This window comes from Hyla sarda, chromosome 1 (genome assembly GCF_029499605.1).
Source record: "Hyla sarda isolate aHylSar1 chromosome 1, aHylSar1.hap1, whole genome shotgun sequence".
Taxonomy (NCBI): domain Eukaryota; kingdom Metazoa; phylum Chordata; class Amphibia; order Anura; family Hylidae; genus Hyla; species Hyla sarda.
Genome location: NC_079189.1, coordinates 475,614,345 through 475,635,217, shown reverse-complemented (window position 1 = coordinate 475,635,217; position 20,873 = coordinate 475,614,345). Strand labels below are relative to the sequence as shown.

The window sequence follows — 20,873 nt, the reverse complement described above, 5'->3', positions numbered from 1 at the left end:
TTTATACTATTTGGTACGGAAAAAATAGCGATTCCCAATGCAGAAGATCATTCGACATAAAAGAAAGAGGATTGACAAATATGCCCAGATGAAGACTTGGTATAATAATAAATAATAAATCTTCAGCATGCGATTCATAGACAATTGACCAAGTACCTCTTAGAGAAAGAGTCAATCCCAATATAAGGTTATCTAGGGAAGAGCTTCAAAAATGATTTACCTGAAACAAAGAAAAGGTAGAAAAAAGAAAATAGAGAAAGAAAAGGAGTAGGTATTTAGTTAGGCCCCAAGGGCCGGAGAAATGAGAGAGAAAAAAAGAAAAGGAATCTAGTAGAATTAGAACGAGAAACCGTGGAGATTAAGATTTTTTTTATTAGAAGTCATTTCTAAATCTGTTTAACTTTCTATCACCAGTTGATCTGAAAAAATGTTTTTTCTACCGAAGCAACCCATTACTGGTCACAACAGGATATTAGCTTTGGGACTGACTTCCTGTAAACTATAAGATAACAACATCCCCTAACAGATCCCCTACCAGCAGCTCAGAGACCCCTCCCACCCAGATCTGTATACCTGCTATCTCTATGAGAGGAGGATATATTGCAGATATACACCTCCCCTGAGGTGCTGCATTTTTTTTTAGGTTTTTGCAGTGATTTTCCCAAAATTGTGGCAAAAAGTTGCTATTTTACCACAACTGTGCAAATCACTGTAAAAAAATATCATATTTTTACCGCTATTTTTGGAAATCACAGCACAAATTGCCAAAATGCAGTAAAAACATTAAAAAATGCTGTAAAAATTCAACATGTGAACACAGTCTAAATATTTCAAATCTTCAGATAACACTTCAGTTCGTCAAACCACTTTTGCCTCATGTCTATATTTGTCTAGAAAATGCACTTTGAATAAGAGAACGCATCAAAACTGCATGTAATGTGAATTTGCACAAACTCACGTATGAGTCTAACGAGTTCACCTGGGTAACCTCCAGCAACAGAAGCCTAAATAGATGACCAGCTGAAGCAATCAACCACCTGATCCTCAGCCAGAGGATGCTTTTCTAGGGTAGGGTCACACGGGAGCGCATCTACAGCGTATCTGACGCTGCGGATGCGCTGCCGGCCTTACAGAGCCACTGCAGAGCGAGCTCCCTGCTGCTGCAGCTGGGTGTCTGCTCATAACTGCCGGCAGAAAATCTCCAGATACAAGCTGACACACAGAGCTAAGACAGCAGCAGGGAGCTTGCTCTGCCGTGGCTCTGTGACTGCCGCTCCTGTGTGACCTACAGGTAGCTCGCTGTAGTGACTGGGACTGGTGCATCCGCATCATGAAAGGCGGTGAGGATGAACTACGTGTGACCCTACCCTTAGGAAGTATTCGCACATACAGTATCCTGCGCATATTTGATGCGCAGGATTTGAAGCTGCAGATTTTATGCTGCAGAAGTCAATTTCAGCTAAATGACCAAACACAGTATAACAAATATACTAAACTTTTGAAGATACTGTTATAAGTTACTCCAGACTACACATCATATAGTATTTTACCCAAGCTCTGTTATATCAACATCTACAGTATATTCTTCTAAGGATATTTATAGGTTTTAGAAACATAGAATGTGTCGGCAGATAAGAACCATTTGGTCCATCTAGTCTGCCCAATATTCTGAATCCAATCAATCCTATTAAGTATGCACAGGGTATTATTTTAGGGTACATTCACACATATAGGAAAATATCCATCATAACCTGGGTAGAGGAAGAGTGGTGCAGTTGCCCATAGCAACCAATCTGACTGCTTCCTTCATTATTTAGAGGCCTTTTTAAAAGTGAAAGAAGAAATCTTATTGGTTGCAATGGACAACTGCACCACTCTTCCTTTACCCAGGTTTTGATAAATCTCCCCCATAGTGTTTACTGCAGATTTGGCAGTGTATAAATCAAAATATCGAAACCACTGAACACATAAATCTGCAGCAAATACAGTATTTGAAATGTACCCTTTAAGGGAGTCTTTCTCCATGAAATGTTCTTTATATTTCACCTGTGGAATGGCACTTAAATCTCCCACAATTCTAAGCATTCAACATACAAATTAAGATGTCTCTAAGCTTTTCTGGCCAATAACCACCATCTCCCTCTGGCACTAAAGTGCTTGGTCAAAACGTTGTGTATTTATTTGGTTATAGAGACAAATATTTTACAGTATGTAGAACACCAACCTTTTTGGTCTCTGTGTGATGCTCTTGGTGCTTCCTTGATCATCCGTACTCATTGTCTCTCTGATCTGTGTCAGAGAGCTGTCGCTGTATGGGGAAATAATGTATTAAAACAGGGAAAATTCATCATTGAATGTCAGCTGTTTTTAAAGTGGTTGTGGGCAATGCAAAAAAAAAAAGGGCTCCCAATCGATACTCAACTGACTGACCACCGCTGCTGACAACTCCCATTCCCTGCTGAACAGCACTTCCTGTTGCACATCTCAAAACACAGGGAATGCCTCTTCAGCCAATCAATGGCCACAGAGGTGACCTGCCTCAATAAAAGAGTTCAAAAGGGGCGCAGGTACATTTCTGTGGAGTAATAACATTACAGTATGAGAACGTTGATCCATGAATTTATTCTGACTGCCATATTTGGAACCGGAAAGGAATTTCCCCTTATGGGGCAATTGACATGAGCCTCATAAGGGGTTTTTCCTTCCTCTGGATCAACACAGTAGGGACTCAATTTAGATTGAACTTGATGGACTCCGGTCTTTTTTCAACCTAATAAACTATGTAACTATGCCAGTGTTTGACTGAATGGGCTCCTGTGGGTTCAGACATCACTAGTAAGAGCTGAACAGCAGGAACCAAGCACCGGCTGAATGGACGCAGCAGGAATCAAGCAGGTGAGTATCACTTTATTTTTGTTTTTTAGCCAGCCCTCTTTAATCTGCTGCATTTTACTATAGGTACCTTGGTAGATTGTTCTTCCATTTGCTTTCTTCATCTAACTCCTTGGTCACATTTTCTGCAATCATCTGCAGTAAGGTCTGCATATCTGAAAAGTAATATTTCACATGGCATAAAGACATCCATAATAAACAGATTACAGAATGAAAATAAAAGACTTCTCTATTATATGTGAAAATAGAAAACAAAAGATTTTCATCTGCTATTTTACATCATTTCCACCTAAGACATGTCTAGCATATCTACAGAATACAGTGGCCTCTCAAGATACAATGTTAACTGGCTCCAGAATAATCATTGTACGTTGAGGGACCAATGTACACAACTAAGCAGCAATAAAGATATCCAAGGACATGCATGGCCACCACTTATTTGCCTGGATGCAGGGGCTGGATCCTCGTTCAGAAGATTGGACCCACATTTATCAAACATTTATGACCATAATAATATGAAAAACAAGGAGAAAACTTAGCCCTCAAAATAGATGCAATGTGATAGAATTTTTATTGGCAATCTTATATACAAAAGCTGCTGTTTTGGTCCTATTATGGGACCTTTCTCAGAGATAGATGCTGCGGAGGTGTGAAGTATAGAAGTTCGGCTAGTTGCCAGGAATAAGGGTCTGGGTAGCACGGTCTGTGACCGCTGAATGGTGTGTATAGTAATAATATGAAAGGCAATCTCCATACAAAACAAAAAATGTGCATTTAAGGCCAAATAATATATAAGAAAATAAAGAGAAATCTGGATTTTAGTTTTATACTATTTTTGTCAGATGCTCAAGAAACTCATCTACCGTATATACTCGAGTATAAGCCGACCCGAATATAAGCCGAGGCCCCTAATTTCACCCCAAAAACCCAGGAAAAGTTATTGACTATAAGCCTAGGGTGGGAAATACATCATCCCCCCTGTCATCATCCAGACACCCGTCATTAACATCCTCATCATCATCATCACCTGTCATCATTCCACCCCTTCATCATTACCCTGTCATCATCCCCCCCTTCATCATCCCCCCTTCATCATTACCCTGTCATCATCCCCCCCCTTCATCATCCCCCCTTCATCATTACCCTGTCATCATTACCCTGTCATCATCCCCCCCTTCATCATTACCCTGCCATCATCCCCCCTTCCTCATCCCCCCCTTCATCATTACCCTGTCATCATCCCCCCTTCATCATTACCCTGTCATCATCCCCCCTTCATCATTACCCTGCCATCATCCCCCCCTTCATCATTACCCTGTCATCATCCCCCCTTCATCCTCCCCCCCCCTTCATCATTACCCTGTCATCATCCCCCCCTTCATCATTACCCTGTCATCATCCCACACCACCCCTTTCATCATCAACGCTTGTCAATGTCTGATTTAACAGTGGTCTTCAACCTGCAGAACTCCAGATGTTCCAAAACTACAACTCCCAGCATGCTGGGAGTTGTAGTTTTGAAACATCTGGAGGTCTGCAGGTTGAAGAGCACTGCCCGGGCCTTCTTCATAATCCAGCCCCCCCCCCCCTTTAGTTTTGTACTCACCTTCGCTCGGCGGGACGTTCGGGTGAGCTGGTCCGGGCCATCTATGCTGCAGGACCGTCCGGTGGGGAGGGATAGTCGTTTCGGGCTGTCCCTCTTCACCGGGTGGGCCTCTTCTCCGCTCTCGGCCCCGGTATAGTGATGTTGCCTTGACGACGACGCACAGGGACGTTGCTCATGAACGTCCCTGTGCGTCGTCGTCAAGGCAACGTCATTATCCCGGGGCCGGGCGCGAAGTGCGGAGAAGGGGCCCACCCAGTGAAGATGGGAGTTGTAGTTTTGAAACATCTGGAGATCCGCAGGTTGAAGACCACTGAGGGCGGAGAGTTCACTCGAGTATAAGCTGAGGGGGGTGTTTTCAGCACGAAAAATTGTGCTGAAAAACGCGGCTTATACTCGAGTATATACGGTAAGTAGTTGCTAAGTACAACTTATGATATAGAATTCTGGGAAAGGAATCTCAATAGAGAACCTAAGATATATGAAACAAGAAAGTTGGTAAATAATAATAATAACAATCATCTTTATTTATATAGAACTATCATATTCCTTGGCACTTTTCAATATAGAGAATACATGTGCAGACAAAATCAGACATGGTGCATGTCAGCATATCTTGCCTGCATCCCAATCTATACCAAAATGCATTTTGAACCCAGCCTAAATATTTATAAAAATAAAAAAATCTTGTTTGTCTAATAAGCCAGAAGACCATGTATTATACTAAATGCAATGAAAAGCACTGCACTGTAACAATTGCTTAAGCAAAAAGTAATGAAATAATCAAATAATATTGAGTTCAAACAACTCACCATTATTCATACTACATTGTCTAAGGGAAGCATAATACTAAAAGAATTCTCCAGTATGTATTATCATTCACCTCCCACCCATATTGATTCAAGTAGGAAGATTCATTGGTATGGTATTAGTATTCTAAATTCAAGGGCATTATTTGTCAGTGAGAACAAGGAGATCTGCATAATGTATGCCAGGCGATTTTATGTATTCACTGGTGCTTCACATAGATTCAATAGAACACACATTCAGTAAAATCTGAATGTATTTATATGATGTGTTAGTATTTCTCAAGGCCTTCTTGCATCTATCTGAAGTTTTTGTTTTTTACTGAACCTTATAGTATGATGTGTTGCTTTGTACCACTGAATGCTTTGTACAATCATGTCCGCACAGCAAGTCTGTTTAAAACTGAGGGTACCATGTAAAGGTTCTACTGAACAAAGCCTGAACCAAAAACCACATGACAGAAAAAATTGCCTTGACAGTCTTGTTAATAGAAACAATATAAAATGTACTTGACGCACCAAACGTGGTAAAAAGCGAGTATGCTTCCCCGATTATTATGACACAGAAGCTGGATTTACCAGCAATACTATCTATTACGGATGAGCGAATCAAATCTGACTAATCCAAATTCCTTAGGAATTTTAGGAAAAATTCAATTCGCAATGAATGCGAATATTGCTGCGATTCGATTGCGCAAATTGCTTCATTAAACTCCAGGCTCCAGGGCATCTAAAATGGCGGATCCACATGTGAGGACATGGGGCAAGGAATCCTGGGAAGGCAGGAACAAGTGTCAGCGGGATGACCCTGAATCACATGCAGGATGCAGCCTATCAGCAGCCAGTCACCCCTGTGATGTCACAGCCCTATATAATTTTGCGACCAGTCACTTCAGCATTCTATTACAGTGAAAGGGACAGACAGCAGTGTGTGTTGCACAGAAAAGCATTTTTACAGCAGCGCTTCACCTCCCAGTCACATCAGCGTTCTATTGCAGAGAGGGACAGACAGCAGTGTGTGTTGAACAGAAAAGCATTTTTACAGCAGCGATTCACCTCCCAGTCACATCAGCGTTCTATTGCAGAGAGGGACAGAGAGCAGTGTGTGTTGCACAGAAAAGCATTTTTACAGCAACGATTCACCTCAAGCCCAAATCCAGCCTAGAAGAACTGAAGGGAGTGAGATTGAGAGAGTGCAATTTTGGGTGTAATACAAAGCAACTGCATGCTGCAGCACTGGTGTGTTCAACAACTGAAAAGCTAATAGTAGCCAGCCTAAAAGTGTATTGTCCTCTATTAAGTGTAACCTGTGCGTACATCTAAGTGGTGTACAATTTTGTTCCTGTTAACCCCTTTAGGACCAAGCCCATTTTCACCTTAAGGACCAAAGCGTTTTTTGCACATCTGACCACTGTCACTTTAAGCATTAATAACTCTGGGATGCTTTTACTTTTCATTCTGATTCCGAGAGTGTTTTTTCGTGACATATTCTACTTTATGTTAGTGGTAAATTTTTGTTTATCTTGTATCATTTCTTGGTGAACAATTCCGAAATTTGATGAAAAAATTGAAAATGTATCATTTTTCTAACTTTGAAGCTCTCTTCTTGTAAGTAAAATAGACATTCCAAATATATTATATATTGATTCACATATACAATATGTCTACTTTATGTTTGCATCATAAAGTTGACGTGTTTATACTTTTGGAAGACATCAGAGGGCTTCAAAGTTAAGCAGCAATTTTCAAATTTTTCAAAAAATTTTCTAAATCTGAATTTTTCAGGGACCAGTTTAGTTTTGAAGTGGCTTTGAAGGGTCTTCATAATAGAAATACCTAAAAAATGACACCATTATAGAAACTGCACCCCTCAAAGTATTCAAAATGACATTCAGAAAGTTTGTTAACCCTTTAGATTTCAAAGGAATAGCAGCAAAGTGAAGGAGAAAATTCTACATCTTAATTTTTTACACTCGCATGTTCTTGTAGAAAAGTTTTAGAATTTTTCCAAGGGGTAATAGGAGAAAAAGCCCCCCAAAAGCTGTAACCCCATTTCTCTTGAGTAAGGAAATACCTCATTTTTGTATGTGAAGTGTTGGGCGGGCGCGGTAGAGGGCTCAGAAGGGAAAGAGCGACAATGGGATTTTGGAGAGTGAATTTTGCTGAAATTGTTTTTGGGGGTCATGTCACATTTAGGAAGCCTCTATTGTGCCAGAACAGCAAAAAAAAAAAACAGCCAGATGGCATACTATTTTGGAAACTACACCCCTCAAGGCACGTAACAAGGGGTCCAGTGAGCCTTAACACCCCACAGGTTTTTGCCGACTTTTCATTAAAGTCGGATGTGTAAATGATTTTTTTTTCCAATAAAGTGCAATTTTTCCCCTCAAATTTACAATTTTTACAAAGGGTAATGGGAGAAGATGCCCCCAAAATTTGTAACCCCATCTTTTCTGAGTATGGAAATACTGCATGTTAGGATGTAAAATGCTCTGCGAGCGAACTACAATGCTCAGAAGAGAAGGAGTCACATTTGGTTTTTGGAAAGCAAATTTTGCTGAAATGGTTTTTGGGGGGTATGTCGCATTTAGGAAGCCCCTATGGTGCCAAAACAGTAAAAAAAATAAACAAAAGAAACCTCATGGCCTACTATTTTGGAAACTACACCCCTCAAGGAACATAAAAGGGGTACAGTGAGCCTTAACACCCCACAGGTGTTTGACAACTTTTTGTTAAAATCGGATGTGTAAATGAAAAAATAAATGTTTTCACTAAAATGCTGTTTTTTCCCCAAATTTTCCATTTTTAGAAGGAGTAATAGGAGAAAATGCCCCCCAAAATTTATAACCCCATTTCTTTTGAGTATGGAAATACTCCATGTGTGGACGTCAAGTGCTCTGCCGCCGCACTACAATGCTCAGAAGAGGAGGAGCGCCATTGAGCTTTTGGAGAGAGAATTTGTTTGGAATGGAAGTCAGGAGCCATGTGTGTTTACCAAGCTCCCCATGGTGCCAGAACAGTGGCCCCCCACACATGTGACCCCATTTTGGAAACTACACCCCTCACATAATGTAATAAGGGGTGCAGTGAGCATTTACACTCCACTGGCGTTTGACAGATCTTTGGAACAATGGGCTGTGCAAATTAAAAATTACATTTTAAATTTTCATGGACCACTGTTTCAAAAATCTGTCAGACACCTGTGGGGCGTAAATGCTCACTGCACCCCTTATTATATTCCGTGAGGGGTGTAGTTTCCAAAATGGAGTCACATGTGGGGGAGGGGGGCATTGTTTTGGCACTATGGAGGCTTTGTAAACGCACGTGGCCTTCAATACCGGACAAATAGTACGCCAGCAGAGCACTTTACATCCACTTATGGGGTATGTTCTTTCTCAGAAGAAATGGAGTTACAAATTTTGGGGGTCTTTTTTCCTATTTTCCCTTGTGAAAATGAAAAATTTAGGGTAACACCAGCATTTTAGCAAAATTTTTTTTTTCATTCTCTCATCCAACTTTAACCAAAATTTGTCAAACACCTGTGGGATGTTAAGGCTCACTATACCTCTTGTTACGTTCCGTGAGGGGTGTAGTTTCCAAAATGGGGTCACAAGTGGGTATTTATGTTTTCGCGTTTATGTCAGAACTGCTGTAAAATCAGCCAGCCCTGTGCATATCACCAATTTAGGCCTCAAATGTACATAGTGAGCTCTCACTCCTGAGCCTAGTTGTGCGTCTGCAGTGCATTTTACGCCCACATATGGGGTATTTCCGTACTCAGGAGAAATTGTGTTACAAATTTTGGGGGGTCTTTTTTTCCTTTTACCTCTTGTGAAAATAAAAAGTATGGGGCAACACTAACATGTTAGTGTAAAATGTTTTATTTTTTTACACTAACAGGCTGGTGTGGACCCCAACTTTTCCTTTTCATAAGGGGTAAAAGGAAAAAGACCCCCAAAATGTGTAATGCAGATGCTCCCGAGTACGGAAATACCCCATATGTGGCCCTAAACTGTTTCCTTGAAATACGACAAGGCTCCGAAGTGAGAGAGCGCCATGCGCATTTGAGGACTAAATTAGGGATTGCATAGGGGTGGACATAGGGGTATTCTATGCCAGTGATTCCCAAACAGGGTGCCTCCAGCTGTCGCTTAACTCCCAGCATGCCTGGACAGTCAGTGGCTGTCTGGAAATGCTGGGAGTTGTTGTTTTGCTGGAGGCTCCATCTTGGAAACACTGCCATACAATACGTTTCATTTTTATTGGGGGGGGGGGGGGGGGGGGACGTGTAAGAGGGTGTATACGTACTGTTTTACACTTTATTATGTGTTAGTGTAGTGTAGTGTTTTGGGGGTACATTCGCACTGGCGGGGGTTTACGGTGAGTTTCCTTCTAAGAATTTGCGCTGCGGTAGAAAATTTGCCCAGCTCAAACTTGAAGCAGGAACTTTAACCCCCCGCCCCCGATCTGCTATTGGTCGGACACTTCTGACAGACCAATAACAGGTATAGGAAGGGTGGCACCTCTGCCACCTCACTCCTATTCCTTCAGGAGGATCGTGGGTGTCTTGGACAACCCTGATCCCCCTTATTTTCCAGGTCACTGGAGACCAGTATGACCCGGAATCGCCGCAAATCGCCGGTGTGAATTAATCGTCGATTTGCGGTGATTGCCGACATGGGGGCGACATGGAGGTCGCGGGGACCGAAATGCCCATGGGTACAGGTACGCCCTGTGTCCTTAAGTACCAGGAGTACTGGAGCGCATTGTCCTCCCCTCATAAGTGCATACCACATACGTACATTTAAGTGGTGTACCATTTTTTTCCTGTTAAAGTCTTAAGGGCCTAGATACAGTGAAAGGCCTGTCAAAAGTACAAACCTGCTGGTGTTGTATAACTTGTGGGTTCAGGAGGACACCTGATAGAGCATTTTTGACACACTGCCTCTGGTTCTTGCATTTCCCAGCTCCCTATCTGATACATATTGTGGAGTCACTGACTATCAGGTCGTATACTGCAAACTGTTTTTTGAAAGTAGGGCTGGTTATTATTTAGTATTCAGGTTATTACAAAATTGCATAGAGCCACTGTGTATGTGTGTGTGGAGACCGTGTTGTATATAGATATACACAGGTGTCTTGGGAGGGGTCCTAAGGGCTTACCCCTGTTGTGGGAGGGCACTTTTTGTGTCTTTTTAAATAGGATTTTTTCTGATTAGACATTTTGTACGATTTTTTGTACTGATTCTAAATAAAGGTTGTTATACTTGATTAGGTGTGCGTTATATAGTGTATTTTTTCCTCTTGTTAGGGTCCCAATGTTGGCACCATGGCCCTGCATCACCATATGCAGCATCACAATAAAGCGGCCTTGGAGAAACGTGGCTCCAATGTGGTGGTCCAGCCTGCTGCATCACCCAGTGACACGCCGCTCCCTGTTTCAGCCAGCCAAGGCTCCACCACCTCAGCCAAAGGGACCTGTGTGTCATACCCATCTTCTGTCGCTCCATATGCTCCTGCTCCTCCTACTTTGAGTCAGTCATTCCACCAGCAATCCATCGGCGAAGCCATGTCCAAGAGACAACAGTATGCACCCACTCATCCAACGGCACAGAAGTTGAATGTGCAGCTGTCTTTTCTGGTGCTGCAGTCCCTCCCTTTTCAAGTGGTGGACTCTGCACCTTTCAGAGAACTGATGGCTTGTGCCGAGCCAAGGTGGAGAGTCCCAAGCCATAATTTCTTTGTGAAGAAGGCAGTATCAGCCCTGCCCATTTTTGTGGAACAGAAGGTGGGCCAGTCCTTGATCCTTTCGGTGTGTACCAAAGTGCACGGCAGTGCAGACATGTGGAGCTGTAGCTATGGCCAGCGACAATAGATATTTTTTATGGCCCACTGGGTGAATGTGGTTCCTGCACTGCCTGTGACAGTGTGCCACTCCGTCTCCTCATCCTCCACCGTGTCCTCAGCCTCCACTGCATGGACAAGTCTCAGTGACCCTCCAGCATACTGTTACGCCGAGCGCTCCGGGTCCCCGCTCCTCCCCGGAGAGCTCACGGCGTCTCTCTCCCTGCAGCGCCCCGGTCAGTCCCGCTGACCGGGAGCGCTGCTCTGACATGGCCGTCGGGGATGCGATTCGCACAGCGGGACGCGCCCGCTCGCGAATCGCATCCCAAGTCACTTACCCGTCCCGGTCCCCTGCTGTCATGTGCTGGCGCGCGCGGCTCCGCTCTCTAGGGCGCGCGCGCGCCAGCTCTCTGAGACTTAAAGGGCCAGTGCACCAATGATTGGTGCCTGGCCCAATTAGCTTAATTGGCTTCCACCTGCTCCCTGGCTATATCTGATCACTGCCCCTGCACTCCCCTGCCGGATCTTGTTGCCTTAGTGCCTAGAGAAAGCGTTTACTGTGTTTGTCCATACTGTGTACTTGACCTCCTGCTATTGCCATATTGACTACGATCCTTGCTGCCTGCCCCGACCTTCTGCTACGTCCGACCTTGCTCCTGTCTACTCCCTTGTACCGCACCTATCTTCAGCAGTCAGAGAGGTTGAGCCGTTGCTAGTGGATACGACCTGGTTGCTACCGCCGCTGCAAGACCATCCCGCTTTGCGGCGGGCTCTGGTGAAAACCAGTAGCAGCTTAGAACCGGTCCACTAGCACGGTCCACGCCAATCCCTCTCTGGCACAGAGGATCCACCTCCTGCCAGCCGAATCGTGACACATACCATGTGTGCAGGGCACGGTGGTGTCACGTTGTTCTTCCCATGGTTTGCGTTGGCGAACAAACTCACACAGGGGAGGAACTGCTAATAGTAATTCATCAAGAAATTGAATCATGGTGCCATCACCATGCGCCATCCTCTCGCAGGTCTGACTCGGGGGTGCCCTCTGTGCTCACCTTCCACTGCCATGGCTGCTAGGGAGGGGTGGGGTGGCCGGAGCAGTACCAGCTCCATCAGTAGCAGCATGAGTCTACAGTCGGTGATTAGAAGCTTTCTTCACCCGCTTAGTGAAGCAACTCATCAGCAGCAGGTACACCTGGAGAAGGACCTGAACCAGCAGGTGGTGGCATACCTTGACATAATAATGCCAACACACCTTGAAGATCTGCTGGACTTCTGGGCAGCTAAACTTTATTTGTGGCCACAAATAGCAGAGTTTGCCCTGGAAAAGCTGTCCTGCCCGGCCAGTAGTGTGCAATCAGAGTGGGTGTTTAGTGCGGCAGGGGCCATAGTCATCCACCAATGCCTGGTTTCATCTCACCATATGACATTCTCCCAATCCTCTTCTGGATAATCCAAATGCTCTCTAGCAACCTTCAGATGGGCCCGGACATGTACAGGCTTAAGCAGGGGGACACGTCTGGCAATGCATGATTTGAGTCCCTGGTGACGTAGTGTGCTACTGATGGCAGCCTTTGTTACTTTGGTCCCAGCTCTCAGCAGGTCATTCACTAGGTCCCCCACATGTATTTCTGGGATTTTTGCTCACTGTTCTTGTGATCATTTTGACACCACGGGGTGAGATCTTGCGTGGAGCCCCAGATTGAGGGAGATTATCAGTGGTCTTGTAAGTCTTCCATTTTCTAATAATTGCTCCCACTGTTGATTTCTTCACACCAAGCTGCTTGCCTATTGCAGATTCAGTCTTCCCAGCCTCGTGCAGGTCTACAATTTAGTTTCTGGTGTCCTTAGCTATAGTGGAGTCTTGGCTATAGTGGAGTTTGGAGTGTGACTGTTTTTTGCGCTACCACTTCTACTTTGTAATAACATCAGTCATTTTACCCAAAAATCTATGGCGAAATGGAGCATAAAATCATTGTGTGACAAAATTAAAGAAAAAAACACCATTTTGTAAATTTTGGGGCTTCCGTTTCTAAGCAGTACATTTTTGGTAAAAATGACAGCTTCTCTTGTCCATATGATTAAAATGATATCCTACTTATATAGGTTTAATTTTGTCGTACTTCTGGAAAAAATCATAACTCCATGCAGGAAAATTTATACATTTAAAATTGTCATCTTCTGACCCCTATAACTTTTTTATTTTTCCGCATATGGGGCGGTATGAGGACTCATTTTTTGTGCCGTGATCTGACGTTTTTAGTGGTACCATTTTTGTATTGATTGGACTTTTTAATCGCTTTTATTCATTTTTTCATTATATAAAAAGTGACCAAAAATACGCTATTTTGGACTTTGGAATTTTTTTGTGCGTACGCCATTGATTGTGTGGTTTAATTAACGATATATTTTTATAATTCGGTCATTTACGCATGCGGCTATACCATATGTTTATTTACACAGTTTTTTTTAAATGGGGAAAGGGGGGTGATTCTTACTTTTATTAGGGAAGGGGTTAAATGATTTTTATAAACTTTTTTTTTTTCACTTTTTTTTTTGCAATGTTATAGTCCCCACAGGGGGCTATAACACTGCACACACTGATCTTTTACATTGATCATTGTTATCCCATAGGATAACATTGATCAATGATTCTGCTGCTTGACTGTTCATGCCTGAATCTCAGGCACGGAGCGGTCATTCGGCGATCGGACATGCAGGAGGAAAGTAGGGCAGCGGTCCCGCAGCGGTCCCGAACAGCCCACTGAGCTAGCTGGGGGTAGTTTACTTTCACTTTTGACGCAGTGATCAACTTTGAACGCCACGTCTAAAGGGTTAATAATGCGCGGCTGTGCCACGCGCTGTTAGCCATGGGTCCCAGCCTTTGTTAGAGGCTGTGCCCGACCTGCTATGACGCGGGGTACACGCTGGGTACTTAAGTGGTTAAAGAAGTTACAAGTCTGTGAGAGCCAGAAATCTTGCTTGTTTGTAGGTGACCAAATACTTATTTTCCACCATAATTTGAAAATAAATTCTTAAAAAATCAGACAAAATCCGATTTTTTTTTCTCATTTCTCTCATAGTTGAGGTATACCTATGATGAAAATTAAAGGCCTCTCTCATCTTTTTAAGTGGGAGAACTTGCACAATTGGTGGCTGACTAAATACTTTTTTGCCCCATTGTACACCTTTAGGCTAGGTTTCCACACGTTTTTTCTGGCGTTTTCAGGAAAACTGTCACTGCAGTTTTTGAGCCAAAGCCAGAAGAGGATTCAAAAGAAATGGGAAATATAAAGAAAGGACTTCTACTTCTCCTTCACTTTCACTTACCAGCTCCGTTGGCTGCAGTCGTGGCCCCGCCACAATGGCTTGAATGATGGCTCGCGTCATCACTCCCCCTTATCCCCTTACACCCTTCCCTTCATCCCTTCCCCTTATCCCCTTACACCCTTCCCTTCAATTCCCTGGTTGAACTTGATGGACATATGTCTTTTTTCAACCATACTAACTACGTAACTATGTAACTCTTCTCCGTCTGCTTAGGGAGCAGAGCGATGACGCGAGACGTCATTCAAGCCGTCGGGGCGGGGCCATGGCCGCAGCCAACGGAGCTGGTAAGTGAAACCCCCGCCCAGAGGACTACTTGCCGGTCTGCCCGGTGGAACTTTATAACTTAATATTTTCACCATCCCTAGGGGCACAAACGTCCCCCGTTTAAAGAGGTACTCCACTGCTCCAGCATTCGGAACATTTTGCTGCCACGGAACAAAATGTTTAGAATGCTGGTGCAGTGGAGTACCCCTTTAACCTAAGACAATAGTACTTACAATCAGATAGGGGTTCTTCATCCTCCTCTTTACTCCGTTTTCCTGGGGTATGGAGTGAACTATTGACAGTAGACTCCAAGTCATCCCCACCTTCTTGAGGTGCATCTGATGAAGTTGTGCCTCCGGTTGCCATATCATCAGAGCTCGGAACAAGGGAAGAAACACTGCCAATGGTTGGTGTATGGGCAGATGAGAGTCCGCTATAGCGTGAGATGCTGAGGAAGGACATCTTCCGAGGTCTTTGTAAGTGGTTGCGGAGAAGTCTTTGGCTCTGCTTTTTATTCTGAAAATAGGGACATATAATGTGATCATTAACATAGACCGTAGCTTATAGAAAACGAACAGATTTTTCAGCTCTGTACAAAACATATAGTAGTGTTACTGTAAAAGGATGTCACCTAGTTGAGATTTTATTTTAAAAACTGGAACTTTACGGATCCCATACAGGAAAGAAATGCTGCAGAATTTCCACAGAATTTATGTATGTTAACCTGCAGAGGCAAATTTGTGCAAAATTTAGGATTTTGCTGCATGAGATGTAAAACAAAAAAAAGTCTTTATAATACAGATCTGTATCATTATATCCAGATTTAAAGGGTTACTACGGTAGAAAGCTATTTTTTTCATATCAACTGGCTCTAGAAATGTTAACAGATTTGTAAGTTACTTCTATTAATCTAAATCTTCCAGTACTTATCAGCTACTGTATACTACAGAGGGAGTTGAGTTGTTCTTTTCTGTCTGACCATAGTGCTCTCTGCTGACACCTCTGTCCACATCAGGAACTGTCCAGAGTAAGAGCAAATCCCCATAGCAAACCTTAACACTAATATTTTTTTTTAAAGAAGTAATTTACAAATCTGTTTAACTTTCTGGCACCAGTTGACTTGAAATAAATAGTTTTCTACCGGAGTACCCCTTTAAGGATTTTGACTTTCTCATTTAATAAGTCAATGGTGAAAATCTACAATAAATCTGCATCGTATCTGCAACAGTTACAATCCACACAAAAACTATCTGTGAATTTTTTCACAGTGTGTGTGGATGACAATAACTCCATCCTCTGCTGTTACTGCAATATGCTGCAAATTGTCTGCAGGTAAAATTTGATATAAAAAAACTGGCATATTCAACATCAGCAGTGTAAATGAAATTTAAAATGATCCTTATTTTGTTTTTTTCCAGCAATATAAACTCACTAAAGACAGGCATTTTAGCCTTTTAGTTATTAATTACTGTGAATCATACTATTCTGTACAATGCAGCTAATACTACATCTGCCCTCTAGTGCCCACACATATAATTGCCTTTTGCACACACAACCATGTGAATTATTTTGTGTCCTCTTTATAGTAATGTGCAATAGTAACACAGTGTGGAAACACCTTTTAAAATCTATTCATATGTTAATAAAGTTTTTCTTGTATTACTAAAGGTTATTGATAGACAGGGCTCACAGAGCATTTTTCAGTGTGTATTAGTTTTCAATGGGAGTATGCAGCATTGTTCACACTGTGAATTGTTCACCTATTTTCTTTTCTTAGTGTATTTGAAATATTCCTAAATAAGTGACTTGTAATTAAATGTGGATAATCTGCACACAAATGTGCAACAAAATAGGCAGCAAAAAGAATGAAAAAAAAAATGTGAGGCTACCCAAAAGGCTTCCGCTTCGGAGTGGACACTTGCAGACACTTCATCAATAGTATTGTGTTTCCAAACTATAATGAACAGCATATCATTATGATAATAGAAAAAAATATTTGTTTTACATTATTTTACAATAAAACACAATGGGGTTTATTTACTAAGAGTGGAGTGTAGTTTTCTTTGTGGGTTTTGATTGCCGACTGGTATTTTCTCAAGGTATTTACTAAGGTTTCCCTACATTTTGCATTTTCCCTACGTTTTGCTTTTTTTTTACAACTGTTCTGATCTGTAGGGTTTTCCTCAGCTCAAATCCACCACATTTTCTGTGGAAACCTTAGTAAATATGTTGGGATTTTTTATACTGTCGGGGATACACCCCTTTTGTCGGGACCACACCCATGTTATCCCGTGACCACGCCCACATTATCCCGTGACCACGCACCTTTTCAGGGTTTTCTTGTAAAATGGAGGGTTTTGTTTATTTTCGTCGCAAATTGTGTCGCATGGAACCCGAGAAAAAAGAGTCGGGATCACGTTAGTAAATAAACCCCAATGGCTCTTATTTACTAAGAGTGTTGTGTAGGTTTCTTTGTGCGTTTTAATTCTCTACAATTTTTTTCCACAGTATTTACGAAGGTTTCCCTACATTTTCCAATTTCCCTACATGTTGCTCTTTTACACCTGCTCTGATCTTCAGGGTATTCCTCAGCTGAAATCCACCACATTTTCTGTTGAAACCTTAGTAAATATGTTGGGGTTTTGTGAAAATGTTGGGAACATGCCCCTTCTTGGTGACCACGCCCCCTTTCCCCAATGGCCACGACACTTTTTCGGGTTTGTTTTCTTAGTGAAATGGAGAGTTAGTCAGGTTTTTTTCAATTGTGGTGCAAATTCAGCCGCAATGCCCCAGAATCTGGCGCACAACCCTACAATACATGTCGGGTTTGCATTAGTAAATGAGGGATTTACTAATACTGTCTAATTCTTAGTCTGTGTTAAGTTAGACTAGACAGTCTGAGAACTATATCAATCTCTCTCTATTTGAGTTTTAGTGAAGATATAGGGAGATCTATCCATTCATTGCTATGAACCGATCTGATGACTTGAAACCCCATTTCAAGCCATTCAGAGTGAATTTTAAATCACTGCGAAAGGGCAACCTGTTAGTGTTTCATGGTGCCAGTGGTTTGAATGGCCCATGAAACTATTGACGCGTTCACATTAAATATGGGAAAAAACATGATATAGAACCAGGCTCCCAAATCAAAAACTATTTCACCTTACTGATTGCTAGTATGTGCTAGATGGCCATACACATTAGATAAAAGTAGGTTAATGGTTGAACAACTGAACAAACAATCATCTCACGAACAATAAGTTTAGAGATGCAGCTAGACACATCATAGTCCATATTGGCTGTTAAAATTGCTCATCCTGGCCATACATGATCCATAGCTAACAATATTTCTAGGAATATCCTGAGAGCGTTCTGAGAATATTTTTTTAGGAACGATCGTTCAACAAACAATTGTTTTTCAACAATTATTCTTCAAACCGATTGTCGTCAAAAACTTACACCAATACCCACTTCTTTTCAGGCTTATATTGATTTCTCATTGGTTGGCTAAAAAGACCATTTATTGTTACATTTTGCTCAGAGAAATGTTTTGATTGAAATCATTCAGTTTCCTCAACTTTAATCTAATATATAGTGGCACCCTAAAGGAGTTGTCCAGGGAAAGACAACTTAACCACTATCCATAGGATAGAGGATAAGTGTCTGATCGTGGGGGAGTCCCATGATTTAAGAACAGAGAGAGCATGTTCTGCCGATGGCATCCGCTCCTTTAATTTCTATGGGAGCGTTCAAGATATCCAAGTGCTGTACTCAGGTATTTTTGGCTCTCCCCTAAAGAATTAATGGAGCGTGTGCTGCCTCAGCAGGCTCTTTCTAAGAACCAAGGCCTTGTTCTGGAGATAGTGGGGGTTCCCAGAATTCGGACCCCCACAATAATACACTTATACCTCATTCCTTGGATAGGGGATAAGTTGTCTTTCACTTGACCATCCCTTTAAGGGCATATGCATATGTACAGTATGTTATTAATAATATCCTCTCATGCTCAGGAACCCGTTTTAAGAACTAAAAAAGGGAGTGGCCCAATATGGACAGCCATTTATCTGAACGCCTACTATTTTACCCCTGCAGTGCAGAGGAAAGTTCGTTACGGGATGTATCGGTAACCAGACTGCTTTAAAAGTGTTGTCTATGGTGAGAAAACCGCTTTGGGAATCGCATAAAATTAGGGTATATATTTAAAACATACAGAGTTATATGAATATAAATTCACACAAGAATTACACTGAAATAATGAGGTCCAAAACTTCTGACCTTTAACTGTCAGTTAAAAAATTATAATAGAAACAAAAGGCCTTGGGCCGCCTGCTGGTTCGTACTATTAGAGCCCAGCAGGGGATCTGCCTCTATTTCTTGTCTCTGTGATGGTGCCAGGAATGTTGTCCAGGAGAATGTGGACATCTTGAATGTATTGGTTTCCTTCTATGAGGAGACGTATTCTTCCAAACTGCAACATGATCTGGCTGCTATTGATCAATTTGTTTCTGGTATCTCGCTCCCGGCACTTTCGCATACCCAGAGGGATCTCCTGGATGAACCCATTACTCTTGAGGAATTAGAGGTTGCGTTGGGGGCCTTACCTAATGAGAAGTCTCCGGGTGTTAATGGGCTTCCCTATGAGTATCTTAAACAATATCAAGACATTCTGCTGCCCTTGTTGCTGGGAGTTCTGCGGGCTGCTGAGGAAGAGGAGGGTCTGCCTGGGTCTATGCTAGAGGCCATTATAGTATTTCTACTTAAACCTGGTAAGGACCCACTATCTGCAGGCTCATATAGACCAATTTCTTTACTGTGCGCCAATGTTAAGCTATTAGCGAAGGTTTTAGCTAACCATCTCCTGGAGGTCATTACTACCTTGGTACACGGTGACGAAACGAGGTTAACGCCGGGGAAGTCGACGGCCGATAACATTAGGAGGCTCTTTTTGAATCTCCAGTTTCAGCCCGAGGGCGCTCTTTATGCATTCTTGTGGAGTGTCATGCATCACATGGGATTTGGGAGCCCGGTTTTTGACATGGGTGCAATTGTTATACGCTGCCCCTCATGCCAGAATTCATGCTAATGGTTTACTTTTCCATTCCTTTCCCCTGGGCAGTGGTTCACGCTAAGGGTGTCCCCTCTCCCCGTTTCTATTTGCCATAGCAGTAGAGCCCTTGGCGGTACTTTTTGGGGCTTCCATGGAGTTTAGGGGTTTCCGTTATGGGGATATAGAGGAACATATTGCCCTTTACGCAGATGATAGGCTTATCTTCCTGGGAGATGTTGCACACTCCTTGCCCCCCCTAAATGGCTTAAAGTATGGTAGTAACTCTGGCTGGTCCATCAACTGGGATAAGTCTATGATCCTTCCCCTTGATCCCCTCCCCTCTATACCGGTTATTGCTAGCATTGGCCTCCCTGTGGTTACAAAGTTTAAATATTTGGGTGTCTATGTTACTGCCTTTCCCTCTGATTATGTTACTCTTAATCTCGTTCCGTTGCTAGACTGTTGTTCTCGCAAAGTGGCTACTTGGCGTAAACTTCCCCGCTCTATGATTGGTGGATCCAACTTAGTTAAAATGGTTCTAATGCCTCAGTTTTCGTATATTCCACATAATACTCCTGTCTGTATTCCTATGAAATATTTTCTTAGGATTCAGTCATTATTTAAAGAGCTTATCTGGAATGGAAAGCCAGCTAGGATTCGTCTTGAAACGCTGCAACATGGTAAGGAGGCGGGTGGTTTATCCATTCCAAATCCTTGGTTGGAATGGATAAAGGTGTTGAAGGGGTGGGCGCAGTTTACTACTATGGGGTGCACCGGAGATCTAGTATCAAGGCGTATTGGTAAGGTGACCCCTATTTATCTGTTGGAAATGGCTTCACAGACACGCCCCCCCCCCCGGACCTCCCTCCTACCTTTATATTTATCCGTAAGGTGTGGACGAAATTTAGGACCCTTTTGCATTATCCTATGTTTGTTACATATTCTCCTCTGTATAATCCTAGCCTGTCTGAATTGCGTATAGTACCTGATGTTTCTCTTTGGGTTACCCATGAGGTTTTGTATCTCTCCCAGCTCTATGATGAGACGATATTGAAATCAATTGCTCAATTGCGAGAGGAGTTTATGCTGC

General features: G+C 42.6%; 1 protein-coding gene across 3 annotated transcripts in view; it reads right to left on the bottom strand.

The window, feature by feature from the left end:
* The window catches only part of CCDC60 (coiled-coil domain containing 60), a 214,776-nt gene that overhangs the window by 41,819 nt on the left and 152,084 nt on the right, over positions 1-20,873 (bottom strand). For all 3 annotated transcript variants that reach the window (XM_056537218.1, XM_056537216.1, XM_056537217.1), the window contains exons 8-10: positions 14,970-15,252; positions 2,963-3,047; positions 2,225-2,308 (exon numbers count right to left, since the gene is read on the bottom strand). In XM_056537218.1, coding sequence (XP_056393193.1) covers positions 2,225-2,308; positions 2,963-3,047; positions 14,970-15,252 — 452 coding nt within the window. The remainder of the gene's footprint in view (positions 1-2,224; positions 2,309-2,962; positions 3,048-14,969; positions 15,253-20,873) is intronic.